Source organism: Anolis sagrei, chromosome 5, assembly GCF_037176765.1.
Source record: "Anolis sagrei isolate rAnoSag1 chromosome 5, rAnoSag1.mat, whole genome shotgun sequence".
NCBI classification, from domain to species: Eukaryota; Metazoa; Chordata; class Lepidosauria; order Squamata; family Dactyloidae; genus Anolis; species Anolis sagrei.
Window position 1 is genome coordinate 128679460 of NC_090025.1, and position 17164 is coordinate 128696623.

The 17164-nt window shown below is 43.8% G+C and overlaps 1 protein-coding gene across 10 annotated transcripts in view; it reads left to right on the forward strand.

Moving 5' to 3' along the window:
- The window catches only part of FAM3C (FAM3 metabolism regulating signaling molecule C), a 65643-nt gene that overhangs the window by 35594 nt on the left and 12885 nt on the right, over positions 1 to 17164 (forward strand). For 3 of the 10 annotated variants that reach the window (XM_060777724.2, XM_060777722.2, XM_060777725.2), the window contains exons 2-5: positions 1514 to 1576; positions 5553 to 5660; positions 14146 to 14175; positions 15671 to 15794. In XM_060777724.2, coding sequence (XP_060633707.1) covers positions 1564 to 1576; positions 5553 to 5660; positions 14146 to 14175; positions 15671 to 15794 — 275 coding nt within the window. In that variant the 5' untranslated portion in view covers positions 1514 to 1563. The remainder of the gene's footprint in view (positions 1 to 1513; positions 1577 to 5552; positions 5661 to 14145; positions 14176 to 15670; positions 15795 to 17164) is intronic. The other 7 variants (XM_060777727.2, XM_060777726.2, XM_060777728.2 and 4 more) reach the window with 3 other exon arrangements.

Genomic DNA, 17164 nt, shown 5'->3' on the forward strand with positions numbered 1-17164 from the left:
GATGTGAAATTGGGTCTATTGCTTTAAATTGTGTACCTCTCATCTTAGGGGATATTCACCAATGTTGCATCCGAGTGGTTGCTGTGGGTTCATTCAGAAATTTCATTCTGCTTTGAAATGGTGAAAAAGTTGCAAAATAATGAAAGCTGCAAAATAATGAAATAATATTGTGCCTTGTCACAATATTCTTTCAGAACATTCTAAAGATTTCAGATGCATATAAGGCAAGTTGTTTAAGTATGAATTTTCTTGGCTTGGGCACTGTTAGGAATCTTGTTGTTATCCTTCCTGTGCCAAATTTTACCCTAGTGTAACTCTCTCAGTCTCAGAGGAAGGTCACGGCAAACCTCTTCTAAACAATTTTTTCTAAATTAAACTTGCAAGAAAAGCCTGTGATAGATCAGTCTTAGGTTGAAAATGATTTGAAGGTACATAATGACAACAAAAGCAGAAAGAGCACAAGCAGGTTTCTTTCTACTGTTTTTAATGCTTATTAACACACACACCTGTTGATACCCATTGTTTTCATCCCATTTTCTTTCTTTTCTTCCCTCCCCACACACATTTCCCTCCTCCCTCCCCTCCCCTCCCCTCTCCTCCCCTCTCCTCTCTTCTCCTTTCCTTCCTTCCCCTTCCCCTTCCCTCCACCTCTTTCCTGTCCTCCTCCTTCCTTCTCCACCTCTGCTTCCATGGGAACATGTGTCTCTTTGTGGTTCTTTCCTCCCTTTCTCTCTTACACATGTCACCTTTCATTCTTAGCGATGTCACAGAGGGCCACCTCACCTAGCCTTTGTGGGACAGATGGACTTTGACTTTTACATAGATTTTTAATACATTAAATATATGTTCAACACTCATACGTACAGATGGCTGACAAAATGTGCTTCATATTTTTTTGTCCACTGGGATAGAAAAGATAGTGCATAAAATATACTGCTTCCAATGAACAACATTTTCTGGCATGTTTACTAAACCATGAATCCTGATTTGTTGTATGTGTAATAAAGATGTGCAGCAAAATTATTCTGGGCCAGTGGGATGATGTCACATGTGGACACTAAAGCCCCCAGTGGCACAATTGGTTAAATCCTTGTGCCAGCAGGACTGCTGACCAATAGTTCAGAGGTTTGAATCCAGGGAGAATGGGTTGAGCTCCCGTCTGTCAACTCCACCTCCCCATGCAGGGACGTGAGAGAAGTCTCCTACAAGGATGGTAAAACATCAAAATATCCGGGCGTCCCCTGGGCAACGTCCTTGCAGACGGCCAATTCTCTCACCAGAAGCGACATGTAGTTTCTCAAGTTGCTCCTGACATAGAAAAAAATGTGGACACTAATCCATGCAAGAATGATGGCTTGCTGAATTATATATTGGTTTGGGATCGTGATGTCATTGTCTTCATGACTGTTGCTTGGAGGAATGTGAAGCTTAGAGTGAGATAGGTGTTTTTGTTTGTTCCGTTGCAACTGGATATGCTTTCTCATACTCTGGCTTTCTTCTCCTTTTCTCCTAGGCAGCTGGTTAAATGCAATTAATTGTATCAGTAACAGAAGAAAACTAAACATGAGAATAGCAGGTAAGAATGACAACAACAGTAAGTTCTGACTTGTAAAACAAATAGTTTATTTTAGTAATAGCAGGCAATTCAAATTTTCCAGCAGTATTGTAATCTTAAATAATCACATAGAAAGCTATGGCAAGAAGTCACTAAATCAAAGGTGGATGTAAGAAATTAAAATGATTCTACTTTTAAAAAAAGCATAGCTATTATTGCAATTAGTATGTAAAGCTGTATAAATTGGGATAAAATGAAAGATGCATATTCTTGCTAATACTGAAGGTTTCCTTCCAAACACAGAGTCCTTTGAACATTTATCCCACTTGCTATTAAATGTCGGGGGTGCTTTGAATGCGATTTTCCTGCTTCTTGGCAGGGTGTTGGACTTGATGGTCTCTTCCAACTCTATGATTCTGTGATTTTGTGATCCTATAAGTCCCAATATTCTACTTCAGTATTTACATATTAAACCCTCATGTCAGTAAAGGTGTATCACATCAGAATTCTGCTCGAACCAATAGCATGTAAATACAATTCTCCATGAATAAAGAATAAGCTCATTTTGAAAACATTTAACACGGTTTAGTGGGATAGTTTAATTTCTGTTCCTTCTTAAAATTCCAATTAAAATAGTTTATGAAGGGAAAATTAAAAATGTGAAATGTATCTCAATATGTTTACATTTAATTGGCAAATTATTGCATAGATAAACGGTAAACTTATATTTCATTTTTATTAGAAAAGCAATAATGTGAACTCCTGAAGAAGACCTTAAGATTATCCACACACCAAAGAAGTTCAGGTTTTGCAGCTAATAAAAGACCATGCTTCTGGCATCTTCAGATGTACCTTGTTTTTCTCTTGTACTTGGGACTCTCAGATTTGTACATCTCTGGTATAAATCAACTTAAAATACTAACAAAGGTGTAGGAACTGTAACATGGAAAAGGACATCCAAAAATATCTAGAGGACCAAAGGTTCCTAATTATTATCCAAGTGGAGGCTCCTTCTTTGGAAGCTTTTAAACAGAGGCTGGATGGCCATCTGTCGGGGGTTATTTGAATGCGATGTTCCTGCTTCTTGGCAGGGGGTTGGACTGGATGGCCCATGAGGTCTCTTCCAACTCTTTGATTCTATGATTCTATGATTCTATAAGCTGGGTTGATCAGTAAATATTGTAGTGACCACCTTAATAATGTTCAGTTCATAATAAAGGGGTCTCTGGTGGTGCAATGGGTTAAACCCTTGTGCCGGCAGGACAGAAGATCAACAGGTCAGAGGTTTGAATCCGAGGAGAGCGTGAATGAGCTCCCTCTCTGAGTTCCAGCTTCCCATGCGGGGACATGAGAGACACCTCCCACAAGGATGGTAAAAAACATCAAAACATTCTGGCGTCCCCTGGGCAACATCCTTGCAGACAGCCAATTCTCTCACACCAGAAGCGTTTCTCGGGAATGGTGAGGTTGTGATAGTGGCATACACGGTTGTAATAAAAGCAGCAAAAATTATTTATATCTACAGGTTCATATATATGTGTATGTAGGGTGCTTTCTCATCTAGTGCATATTGCTTCAGGGGCTATTAAGATTTTTCAGATTTAATAATATCTATGCATTTTGAATTACAAACGACAACCATGATATTCAATATGTAGCAAAAACATTAATCCTGTGTTATTCCAAAATGTGTCTAAATGCTGATAGACATTTCTCAGTGGTAGATGGGAATCTATTACCCACTTGCTGATTGTAACTTCTACAGGACTTCTTTGTGCTTTTCAAAATCATGTTGAGCTCCTGATAACTTTTCAAGAAATGAAATTCTCGTCCTAGTGATGGAGAAGTGCTTTTGTAAATGTACAGTCAGAAAAATGAAAGGACTAGGTAAAATATTCTAACCTTCCCCTTGCTCTGGTAGTTTCAAGGATTAACTCAGATTTTTTTTACACTGAATTTGCACAGAGCTTAGGCCATGTTCTACTGGGCACAGTAAGACTTGATTCTGAGTAGACACACATAAAATAACAGTATCACAAAGAGATGGCATTGTGTCATTTGGGCATCGGCTATATTCAGAAAGATAGAAAAAGATAGCAATCTGCGACTCTGATAGACAAAGTAGTAGGAGATGCTGCTAATTATAATTAACTAGCATATATATCTACCCAGCATTGCCCATGTGTAGGAGGGGCTACTACCCCCCATGTTTTCATCCCCCCCATACCTTTACCCCTTTCCTTTCCCTACTTCCCTCCATCCCCTCCTTTTTCTTTTCTTTCTTCCCCACTTCCCCCTTTCCTCCCTTCTTCTTTTCCCTCTTTTTCTTTCTTTCCTTCTTTTCAATCCCCTCCCCTTTCTGCCTTCTCCAATTCTGCAAGGACTTAATTTGAGAGTGTGGTTAGCACAATTGGTTAAACCCTTGCGCTGCTGAACTGCTGACCATAAGGTCGGCATTTCGAAGCCTCGAGTTGGAGTGAACTCCCATTGTTAGTCCTAGCTCCTGCCAACCTAGCCGTTCGAAAACATGCAAATGTGAATAGATCAATAGGTACCACTTCAGCAGGAAGGTAATAAAAGTGCCTATGCAGCCATGCCAGCAAACGGACAACAGACTCCTCGGCTTGGAAATGGAAAAAGAGCACCTCCCTATAGCCAGAGTTGAGCACCACTCCAGAAGCCAGAGATGAAAGGGGGAGCCTTTACCTTTGTTCTGTGTATCTGTGTGTAATTGTTATTCCACTGTATTAAAGGCATTGAATATTTGCCTATCTGTGTATGTTGTAGTCTGCTCTTAAGTCCCCTTGAGGAGATAGATAAAGTGTTATTTATCTATCTCCTCAAGGGGACTTAGGGAATATAAATAAAGTGTTATGTTGTTGTTGTTATTATTATTATTATTATTATTAGTAGTAGTAGTATATTACTTTGCAGTTTCTCCATGGCCACATGGTTCTCTTTGCGACTCTTTACTTCTTTCTTTCCTTCCCCTCATTCATAGTTCACCTTTCTTTCCCAATGACATCACAGAGAGGACCACTTCACCTTACATCAACCTTTTATATAGCCTCTTATTCATAAAATAGTTGTAAAGAATCTCATCTAGCTGTAACTACCAGTAGTTTTCTCAATTTTGTGACATATGCAAGCATCATTTCTTTAGAAGCTGTGGGATGCTATATTTTTAAGATAATGATAGATAACAAGAGGAGATTAACTGATGTGATGTCTTTATCTTTACTGTTTTTCTCTCTCTCTCACTTTCTTCCTTTCCTATTACCTGGTTTCCAATGTGTGTTTTTATCCCAGGCAAAGTGTATCCACAAAAATAATTTTACAGGCCCAAGGTAGCAGGTAGATTGTGCTCAGAATAGGTGATAGGCTATTTTTTATACCCCACTATCAGGGTTAGGAAAGTTAGTAGAAAAACTGCCTCTATGCTACATTTCTATTAGAAAGTAGAGAAAACTAAACTTTAATATTAATTATGCTTGTTGAAAAGGGCACTAATTCTTTTGACTCAGAGATTATATTTACATTTTCAATATTTTCTGCATTAAATGGAATTCAGGTGAAAAATCCTATCCATTTCCTGTTTTGAGCTTGGCAGAGGAGGAAATGGGTGCATGAATTGTAGCAGGGGAAAACATTTCTCACCCATCAAATGAAAGGGAATGAGCAAGAAAGAAAGACACAGGTAGAGGAATGATGTGGAAGAAAAAAATTGAAACACAACGTGAAGTAAAAGCATACACTATAAGAAACATGATAAGACATTACAATAAAAATCTGAATTTCACATCCATGCCTGATGGAATGGCTTCAATAAAATCATTTTACAACCAGCAAGAAGAATTCTGTTATATGAAAACATAACCATCATGATTTGTATGACCTGGATTCCAGTGCCTAGTTTTAATCAGATAGTGCAGAAATTTTTTTGCTACATTGAAATTTCAACAATTGGTGAGAGACTTTTTATTTCTGTATTCCGGAGTAGGAGCTGCAAAATTGGTGGTAGCAGTTGCTGTGTTCTTGCTGACGTTTTATGTCATCTCTCAAGTATTTGAAATAAAAATGGATGCTAACCTAGGAAGCCTATTTGGTAAGTTTTCCTTATACAATTTTGGTCAGAATTATGTCACTTACCTGGGAAGTTCTGTACACATCTACACAGAATAAAGTCCTATTGACACCAGTGCCCTTATTTACATTTCTTTAATGACAGCACAATGAGTGAGCTATACGTGTAAATAGCTATGCTTTGGGAGAATTATCTGAGGCTCCATACTTTCTTACATACAGTGATGTCATAGTTATCAAAACAAATAGAATTCTCCCTCCATAGCCACAGGACCTCCAAAAAAAGTGGAAGAATCTCTAGGCTTTTCAAACTGTATCTAGCATACACAAAAAAGTACAGCCTATGGATTCTGCCATCATGGATTTAAATGTATGGTACACAATATACCATATTCATTGGTTGTAAGAAACCACTGATTGTAAGACACAGTCCAATTTTTGAGATCCACTTTTGGGGAAAATGTATTTTTGATTCTAAGAAGCACCCCTTTTATTTGAGCCTTCATTTTTGTAAAATAAATAAATAAGTTCCCACCCTAACTTGTTTGTCTCGCTGTCCAACTGTCCAGCCCAAACTCTTAGAAAGCTTCCCTGACCCCATGCCTGATGCTGCAGCCACCTCCTAACCTTTTGTGCCACTACCTCTTTTCTGTTTGCTGCCATTTGTGAGTCTTGCCTGGTTGGCCTTGAAGGGAGATGGTTTTGAAGAGAGCTTGAAACAATTTTCCTCTCTCCCTTCCTCTATCTCCAGCTGCCTCCACTCCTGATGGCACCAAGCACCAGAGAGAGGGGGGGGGGGGGGGAGAGAGAGAGAGAGAGAGAAGTCCAGGTCCATCGGGAGGTGGTAACACACAGGAGAGGGGAAGAAGAAGTTTCCTGTCGTAGTCACTGTGAATCTGCACCAATGGTATTCCTGCGCCTGCGCAGTAAAGCTTCGGAACCTTCCAGAATAAAATAAATATTTCAAAGTCAAAGCCTGGCCCCGCCCTCCCTCCCCCCTCCCCTCTCGAGTATATATAGCCCAACGCGGGGCCAGGCCACTCAGTTCTCTTAATCCGCCTTGCGCTGGCTAGAGAACCTTCCTCGTGCTCTGACTCGTTGGCTTACTGCTCACTTGACTTTAAAAATTTTTTGACTCGGACTGGCTCACTATTCTCCTCTCCGGACTCCTGACACTGGACTGCACCCCGACTACGCTTTGCTCAATCCCTCGGCCTGACGATTTTGATTATCGTGCACTGAGAGCTTAAGTCGTCTTCCACGATCGAGTTTATGGCGACCACATCTTTTAAAAAATGCTCTCAATGCCCGAATACCCTTCCGGACACGGACGGGCATTCGCTATGTCTTACTTGCCTGGGAGAGGCCCACCTTTCTCAACCCTGCAAGGTCTGTCAGGCCTTTACGCCCCAGACCCGCAAGAATAGGGTATCCAGGTTGAAAGCCGCTCTCTATGAGAAGGCCCTTCTCCCGCCAGTCGGGGCGACCAAGTCCGTGAAAACGGCTGACTTACCTGGGTCCAAATCGGCTCAACATGGCGTGCCCTCCAAAAAGAAGGCCAAAAAGCCCAAAGAAGTTGTGCTCCAAGATGGCCGCCGGGTCCCCGCACGACCAGTTAGCCCTGCTAAAAGGGCGGGAAGCTCGTCGGCGATTCTCTCTCCTCCTACGCGCCTTCCAGCGGCGCAACAGCTTGGAGAACGTGCGGCACCGCTGGCGACGATGGAGCTTCAGCCTCTACCTGCGGGCCCTATGCTGACTCCTCCTCCGACGCTTACGGCTCTGCCAAATGCGACGCGGGGCTGCGAGGCTCCTCCCCCGATGTCGACGCAGGCGCTCCCGGCCGTGGGAACGCAGGTGTCGGCGCCCTCGCTTTCGGTGCACGCCGTGGACGCGCAGGGCGAGTCGCTGCTGTCCCTAATGCCGTCCCTCACTCCTCCCATGCCGGGAGAACTGATAGAGCAGGCGGCGGAAGTGACCCATCGGGACCTTGATGCTACTGAACAGCTGTCCCTGCCGGCATCGGGCTCACCTCCTGCCGAGGGCGGAGCCTCGGCCCCTCAACAGATGGCGGGCCCCGCCTCTTCGGTTTTTGGAGAGGCGTCCCTTCAGCCTGTAGCCCCTTCATCGACACCGGGGCTTGGATATGCTCCCATTCCTAGGGAGGCATCTCATCTCTCGATACCGGAGCAGCGCGGTTCGGGGAGAGCCAGGCACGCACGGTCCCCGTCTCGATCTTCTAGGAGCTCCAGACGCCGCCGTCGTCGCTCATCTTCATCATCATCCTCTTCTTCCTCGTCGGGTTCCTCCAGGAGGCGGCGCAGATCGAGATGGTCCCGATCCTCCTCCCGTCGGGGTCCACGCAGGCCCGTTCCACCCCCCGCAGCCATGCCATATCAAGGATTTTGGCAGGTTTCTCCAGCGGGGCAGTATATGTTTGTGCCCACACCTGGGCCCCTTCAACCCTCCTTCCCGATATCTTCCACTCCGATGGGGCCTCCTCCGATGCAGGTGAACAGTCTACCGATGGCCCCTCACCCTTCCCAGGGGCATCTCCCAACTCATCCGGTGGACCGTTCTCTGTCTCAACCTGTGGCAGGGCCGACTACACTGCAAGGTATGGGAGGTGTTAACTTACCTCTACCTTCTGCCCAGATCTCCTCACTGATACCTACAAGACCCAATGGAGAGTTGCAACACCTCACCGACCCCGACCCTGTTGATGCTGATGAGCATGGGGAGACTGATCAAAGGGTCATAGAGGCCGAGGCCTCTGATTCCGCCTCTGATTTACCTGACTCTGCCCAGGCGGCGGGAACAACTGATGAGCCCATAGAAAGGTCCCCTGATTTTAATAAGTTTGCCTCGCTTGTAGGCAGGATGGTTAAAGCGCTGGAGTTACCTGACCCTAAACCATCCGAGCATGTGGAGGACCCGATGTTCCCTTCGGATGAACAGAATGTCGTGTCCTCCACATCTCTACCCCCCCTACCATATTTGCTCAAATTGGCTAGAATCTCTGATGTCCCTCCCCCTATGGTACCTGCAGTGCCTAGGAGAGTGGATATTATGTACAAGATTGACCTGTCCACTGCAAAATGGGTGGCCAATCCCCCTAGGCCTAACACGGTGGTAGCCGAAGTGGCTAAGACCAAGCGCCAAAAAGGGTCCCTGACGACACCCCCTGATAGGGAGGGAAGGAAGATTGATTCGCTCGGTAGGAAAGCCCATCTCTCTGCAGGTTTGATCACAAGGATGGCCCACTTTGCAACATACTTGAGCGGGTATCAGAATTTTTTGTGGTCAAAGATTCGCCCTTACCTCGATTTGTTGCCAGCTGAAGAGCAACGTTGGCCTAAGGCACTGCAGGAAGAGGCCATTATCTTGTCTAGGCTTCAGAAAGATTTTGCCAAGCATTTGGCAGAAACAGCCGGTAATCTTTTTGCCACCGCTACTTCGGTAAGGCGGCATGCGTGGCTCCGGGCTGCTAATCTTTCAGATGAGGGCAAAGCCTTGGCCGAAGACCTCCCACTTCACGTGGAAGGTCTCTTCAATCCAGAGACCGATGAAAAATTGAAAAGCAAACAGGAAGTTCGCCAAGCGGCGAGTAAGTTTGGCTATACCTGGCAGTCCAACTACCAGGCAAAACCTAGATGGCAACAGCAGTCGCCCGGTTTCCGCAGAAATTATTCCAACAGTTTTGCTGGGCCTTATAGAAATCGTAATTCAACCTCTTCTAGATTCCAGACGGGAAGAAAATCCCCCTATGTTCCAAAATCTAGATACCAAGCTTTTCAGAACAAGCCCAGGTCGCAACCTGCCTCTAAGAAGCGTGTTTGACATTTGTTTTGATGCTTCTGATAATCGGTCTGCCACTGTTGATCCATTGGGGTCGTCGTTGTGTGGTCTGGCAGCCGAGGTTCCTAGTGCTCCTTGCACATTATCGTTTTATGAGAGGCTGTCCCCATATTATGAGGCCTGGGCTCGCATCACGTCTGATACGTGGGTCCTATCTATAGTAGGGAACGGCTATAGGATTGAGTTCGAAGACACCCCTCCCACGGGTCGGACAGTATCCACACCACTATCATTACCATTGTTGCAAGAAGTTCAAACTCTATTGTGTAAAGGGGCCATTTCTGTTGTTAGCCCCACGATGTTTAGCTACTGTTTCTTCTCTCGCTACTTTCTCGTTAATAAAAGAGGTGGAGGTTTTCGGGCTATCATGGATCTCAGAGCCCTCAATAAATACATTTCTCCAAAAAGATTTCGCATGGTCACTTTGTCCACCATCATGCCACTGTTATTCCACGGCGCTTGGTTCGCCACGGTAGATTTGAAAGACGCTTACTTTCATATCTCTATTGTCCCACACCACCGTAGGTTTCTGACCTTCATGGTGGGACAGCTAGCCTATTGCTATAATGTCTTACCTTTTGGTCTATCAACGGCCCCCAGGGTCTTCACCAAATGTATGTCGGTGGTTGCGGCGCACCTCCGCACTATGGGAATAACGGTCTATCCTTATATAGACGACTGGCTTATTGTCGCCAATTCGCCCGATCTCCTTAAAAGGCACGTCTCTGTCATTCTCTCTTTACTCCAGTCTCTAGGTCTAGTCGTCAACCTGGAGAAGTCCTCCCTCACCCCTTCTCGTCGGATCCAGTTTATCGGGGCGCTACTGGACTCCATTGCCCAGAAGGCCTACCTACCTCCAGATTGATTCGCCAAGCTGTCGGACCTGGTCAACCAAGTTATTTCGGCTCCCAAGATCCCGGCGAGGCAAATCCAAGTTCTGTTGGGGCATATGGCGTCAACCACGGCGGTTACCCCCTATGCCAGACTGAGAATGCGGCCCCTTCAATTTTGGTTTCTCTCAGTGTTCAATCCCCTCAGGGACAGACCCACCATCAAATTAATTGTCCCTGCAGACATCAGGCATTCCCTTTCGGGATGGAGGGACGAACACTGGGTTTGTGCGGGCCTTCCATTCCAATCTCCGTCCCCTGTCAGGTCTATAACCACGGATTCCTCTCTTACGGGATGGGGGGCACACTCTCAGGGTCTGCTGATCCAGGGCGTGTGGACAGAAAGAGAAGCCGCCATGCACATAAACATGCTCGAACTTCTGGCGGTAGACAGGGCCCTAAAGGCTTTCGAAAGAGTGGTGTCCGGAAAGGTCATTCAAGTACTCACCGACAACACCACGGTGATGTACTACTTGAACAAGCAGGGAGGCACTCACTCGGGGCCCCTGCTAGACTTGTGTCTGCAGATATGGGATTGGTGCATCTCCAGGGGAATCCACCTCCTAGTCACTCACCTTCCAGGGATCGACAACGGTCTCGCAGACACGCTCAGCAGGAACCCCATGGCCCACCACGAGTGGTCGTTGAATTGGGAAGTAGTCCACGAGTTGTTCAATCATTGGGGGGTTCCGGAAGTGGACCTATTTGCAACGCACCTGAACAACAAGTGCAGGATCTATTGTGCCCGTTGCCATCCGAACCCATCGATAGGCTGTCTGGGGGACGCATTTCTGCACAGCTGGGGAGGCAGATTAGTTTATGCCTTCCCTCCATTTCCGTTGTTAGTGAGGGTGATCGCAAAAATCAGGAGGGACAACGCATGTTGTATACTAATAGCCCCGTGGTGGCCCCGCCAACCTTGGTTTGCCCCCCTCCTACAAATGGTGGGGGACAGGTTCTTTCATCTTCCACACAGACCCGACCTATTACTGTCCCAACGGGACCAAGTGGTGTATCCGGAGGTCAGGTTACTGAACCTCACGGCGTGGTACATTCTACCTGCCCTGTAAATGCATTATCGGAGCTATCGCGGCCGGTCTTAGCTATCATCGAGGCCGCGCATAGACCGTCTACCAAGAGGTCCTACTTGTATAAATGGGGAAAATTTAGTAAATTTGTGGCATCGAAGGGTGTCACCCCAGAATTAGCCCCCATTTCTTTGGTGTTAGACTTCTTAGTTTCGTTGTTAGATGCAGGACTCTCAAGCTCCTCGGTGAAATGTTATTTAGCCGCTATTTCGTGGTTTAAAAGAAAAGCCGGGTTACCGTCTTGTTTTTTGGATCCCTTGGTGAAGTCTTTTCTGCGGGGCCTCGCAAACACTAAACCTTGTGTAGCTCCTGTTGCCCCTTCCTGGAGCCTCGAACTTGTGTTGACGGCTCTAATGAGACCTCCATTTGAACCTATGGCAACAGTAGATCTTCCTTATCTATCATGGAAGGTGGCATTTTTGATGGCCATAACATCTGCACGGCGGGCCAGTGAATTATGTGCACTCAGGGTGGATCCTCCTTACCTGAGGTTTCATAAAGACAAAGTTGTATTGCGTACAGATGTTGCTTTCTTACCTAAAGTTTCCACCAAGTTCCACATGTCTCAGGAAATTGTTCTTCCTGCGTTTTTTCAGAACCCGACTTCCCAGTTAGAAAAGAGTTTACACCTTTTGGACGTAAGGAGAGCTGTAGCGTTTTATATAGATAGGACGGCTGGGATTAGGAAAACCCCTAGGTTTTTTATTAAGTATCGTAGTGACTCCAGGGGCTTGCCGTTGTCCTCGCAACGTTTTTCTTCTTGGGTGGTGTCCCTCATTCGTTTGTGTTATCAGTTATCGGGCAAGGACTTGCCTTTACAAGTCAAGGGTCATTCGACCAGGTCAGTTTCCACGTCTGTCGCCTTCTTACGTGGCGTTCCTCTGGATGTCATCTGTAAAGCTGCAATATGGTCAACCCCACTTACCTTTGTCTCACACTATAAGTTGGATGTCGTTTCCAGAAGGGCAGCTGATTTTGGGAGAGCAGTTTTGTTTTCGGCGGTGGCATGATCCCCGCCAGCCAGGGTCAGAAGCTTGTTAGTCTACCATTGGTGCAGATTCACAGTGACTACGACAGGAAATTATAAGTTGCTTACCTGTAACTGTAGTTTCCTGAGTAGTCACCTGTGAATCTGCACAGCCCCGCCCGTCCTCCCCTCGAGTATCATGCCCCGCCTTCTTGCTGCTGTGCGGCGGAAGAGAACTGAGTGGCCTGGCCCCGCGTTGGGCTATATATACTCGAGAGGGGAGGGGGGAGGGAGGGCGGGGCCAGGCTTTGACTTTGAAATATTTATTTTATTCTGGAAGGTTCCGAAGCTTTACTGCGCAGGCGCAGGAATACCATTGGTGCAGATTCACAGGTGACTACTCAGGAAACTACAGTTACAGGTAAGCAACTTATAATTCTGTGTGCCATAGACCCACTGCTGCCTCACACTCCTGGCACAAAGGGTTTCTTCCTCCAATCTCCTACCCTCTCACCAGTGATACCTCAATGGGAAGGGGCTTCCACTTTCTTCACCCTCCAGACGTTCTCCCAGCCAGGCAACACCGTGGGACAGTAGTGACCTAGGCCAGCAGCAGGTTGGAGGCAGTGGCATGAAAGCTGTAGATTGGGAGTCAGTAGCAGCATTGGACATGTGGTTGGGGAGGCTTTCTGGGGGTGGCTAGACATCTGGCTTCCCTCCTGCTCTCACAGCCATCACTCCTGGTCATCTTTTATTTTCATTTATTTTTTAAAAAACAATGTGATTCTAAGACACCATCAATTTTAAGGTGCATTCCTTTTTCAACCTCAGTTTTTGGAAAATAACTGTGTCTTAGACCTGATGGAATATGATATTTGAATCTGCCACAGAGAGCATGCCAGCCCCACAGCTCTGCCTTTTAGGCAGAGTGATTCTTTTGCAAATACAGAAGTGGACACCTGGCAGGTCTTGGCAGAACCCCAGCTGCTGCCCAGCATCATTTTTAATAGGAAATTGCTATGTGTTTGCATTCTCTCTATGAGACTCATCAGGTTTGCAGAGACTGGCAATGTGAGGCAAGGCTTTTAAGTCCCTATAAAAATAGTGTTGGGCAGCAGTGGAAGGGGTGACAAATTACGTGTAAACAAATGCATGGAAGTTAGGCTCATGAAGGTTTAGGGCTGACTGTATAGCCCCCCCCCCCCCCCCCCGGCTCCAAAAGATATATGGCTTTTGAATTGGTTTGTAACTAAATATTTACATTTCTTTATCTTGTTATTTTTTAAAAAAATGATTTCTCTGTTTGTTGGTCTTTACTTATACTCCATGCAACCTGTAGACCTTAATCCTGTTGTTAGTTGCCACTTGACTAATGGAACTCAACTCGAGTCGAATCAGTGGAACATTCAGAAGAGTTGACTGACCAAGCTAAAAAGCTGACACCAACAACTACAATGACTCATACTTGAGTGGGCCAATAACTATATCACACTTTGAAATAGGATCATAGTAATTTCTGAGCAGTTATTTCATGCAGCAAAAATACCAGCCTAAAACACTGTGTTTTGCACACTATATTTTATTTTACGGCTCTTAGGTGCCAGGATTGTGCGATCTCAGAGAAAAACTATAATTTGAAAATTAGGGTTTGACATTTTATAAATTATATGAGGAACCTAATGAAAGAATAATAATTATCTCTTTCAGCACGATCACCGCTAGACCTACCTGCACGTTGTAAGTAATATATGACAAGTTTTACTTGTTTTATCCATATTTATTATTTGTATAAACCAAGGGTAGCCACCAAGGATTTATTGCCTTCTTCATGCATATAATATTTTCCCATAAACACTAGCCCAGTGATGAGTTGCTTCACCTGAGCAGTCCAGAGCTGACTAGTATTTCTAAAATCTCTTGTTGAATGGTTCAGAATTGTGATCCTCAGAGTGCATATACTTCCAAGAAATCCTTCAAACTAATAGTAAGAAAAGCACTGAGTCCATCATCTGAAGTGTAAGGAGATAGAGATAGGGATTTTATAAGTCCCTGCCATTTTTTCTCTCTTTTTTAAAATAAAGATGCCCATTAAATCAAATTGGAATGAAATAATTTAATCTTTCTATGGATTTTTTTTAAAATATGTTTTCCCAAGAGTTAGAGAGAAGGCAGACCTGAAGCAGCACTATTCCTCCAATCTGATATTTTTAAATAATGTGGCCATTGAGAATCAAATCTCCAATGTCTCCTGCTTGAGTAGTTTGAGTAGTTTGTTTAAAATTAAAGTTTGAGTAGTTTGTTTAAAATTTACAGTCTGCTCTGCCTTTCTCCTTTTTCTTTATTTTTTTTCCTTCTTAATACCCTTGAATCTTGCTTAGGTCCTTGTTCGCATGTTGTCAAATGCTCAGGTTTATATAGTCTGAAATGAAGCGGTTAAACTCCAATAAAAATTATTGTAGTTTATTGTTATGCATTGATGATAGCAAGCAAGACAGTCCTGGAATCAGAATAGTCATCAAAAGGATTATGACACAAATGGAATATCAAAAATGGGGAGGGAGGAAAAGAAAAAAGGCAAATTTGAACATGTTGCTTAACCTCAGTTAAGTCTTGGTTTTCTGCTGCTTGTTTTCCCTTGGAGAACACTTCTTCAGAAGATATTTAATATTTTTTCTCATATTACCAGCCAATGTGTTTTATCTTGCTTTCATTTATATCTATAAATGTATAAATGTTGATTTGATGGCATTGAATGTTTGCCAGTTTTATGTTTTATGTTTGGAAGCCACCCTTAGTCCCTTCGATTAAAAATAAATTATTATTATTATTATTATTATTAGGCAATCTGCATATCACATGAAATTAAAAATGGCTATAGAAGAAATGTGTAAGCTCATCAATGCTTACAGGGGGGCACAATGGGTTAAAAAACCCTTTTGCCGGCAGGACTGCTGACTGAAAGGTTGGTGGTCTGAATCCAGGGAGCAGGTTGAGCACCTGTCTGTCAGCTCCAGCTTCTCATGTGGGGACATGAAAGAAGCCTCCCACAGGATCATGAAACATCCGGGTGTCCCCTGGGCAACATCCTTGCAGACAGCCAATTCTCTCACACTAGAACCGACTTACAATTTCTCAAGTTGCTCATGACATGAAAAAAGTGCTTATATTTTTCTTTTAAATATCTTATAAAATGATTTTTTAAAAATTAATGAAAATTATTTTCCCTCCAAAGCTACAAAACCTCCAAGATATAAGTGCGGAACTTCAAAAGCCTGTCCAGAGAATCACTTCGCTTTCAAAATGGCAAGTGGAGCCGCCAACGTTGTCGGACCCAAAATTTGTGTAGAAGATAATGTGTACGTATGAGCTGATTTCTTTTGTATTCATTCTGTTGGGGTTTTTTTTCATTCAGTATTGTTTTAACATGAAAACAAAGGCTGCATTCTTCCAGTGCTAGTAATTGCTCTTGTTGCTAGTGCTCTACGTCAAGCTAATTGTGGAGAATATATTACCAAACAATATGTTACGTTAAACATGGAAGTCATTCTTTACTCTTTAGTATTTTTGCATCACTCTTTTTGTGAATGTTAGGACTATGCAAATTGACTATAATTAAACCTGTAACTAGTTTAGCTTCTCTGCACATAGAAAGGTTCCAACCACTCATGGAAAGGATTGAGATGCAGTGGAATTTTCCACTTGAGAAAAGTTGGGTTTTGCATCAATTTCCCTTACAGACTTCCCACACTACTTTGGAAGTCCCCTAAATCCTCTGGAACACTTTTTCAAGGAGCTACTAGGGTCATGCGGAATACTTTTAAAACCACATCTTCTCCTGGCTTCACATCTTCCAGTTGAAACAGTCCACTACTAATACTCTTTATCCAATCAAGAAGTGATTAATAAGCATTTTTAAAGTTTCATATAAACATAAATGCCAAGATCTAGAGATGTACTTCAGTGGTTTGCCCATCCCTTCTGCAGAACTCTGTGCACTATGAGAAATCTGCTCTGGAAATTGTATTTTCTCCTTTTAGAGTTAGATTTGCAGCTTGAAGGTTCTTTTATGGACAGGTATATTTGTGGAGTTTGTTTCCAAAAAAACTCAAATCTGAAAGAAAAGAAAAAAAAGAAAAAAATGAGTCATGGGTGGCAGCACATTGTTGGCTAGGTGTAGATCAAAACTATCAAAATCTATCAAATCACATCTGTAGAAGATTTGGAAAATCACATTTTATAGCAAAGGAATGCACATCCTCACATCCACATTTTTTCCATTCCTGACAATTTTTTTCAGATGGATTTGGTAACTTTTGGAAACAAACTCCACATTTGCGTCACAAAGAGAATCGTTATTCTGTGCGTCAGTTGTTGAGCCACCTGCTTTCAGAGAAAAGACCTCATCATAGTTATTTAAGGATAAAATGTTGACAATATTCAGAAGCCTTTGAATGAAATTTTACTGTTTGTTAAATTGGACTGTGTAGTCTGCACAGAGACTGTTTTGTCCTCTGCTGACCAACGGAGGAACAAGAAACCTAAAAATAATGTGCTGCTACCTCCTTGTGGCAAACCATAAACATTGCTTTAGCCTCCATAAGAGTAGTGACAAGGAATGTCTGTTTTCACAAAAGCAGAATGCTTATTCATATTGTCCTTCTACCAAAACATTATGGCAATTAATGATGTGTGATTGACACCATGTTGGGTCCAAACTTTGTTTGGT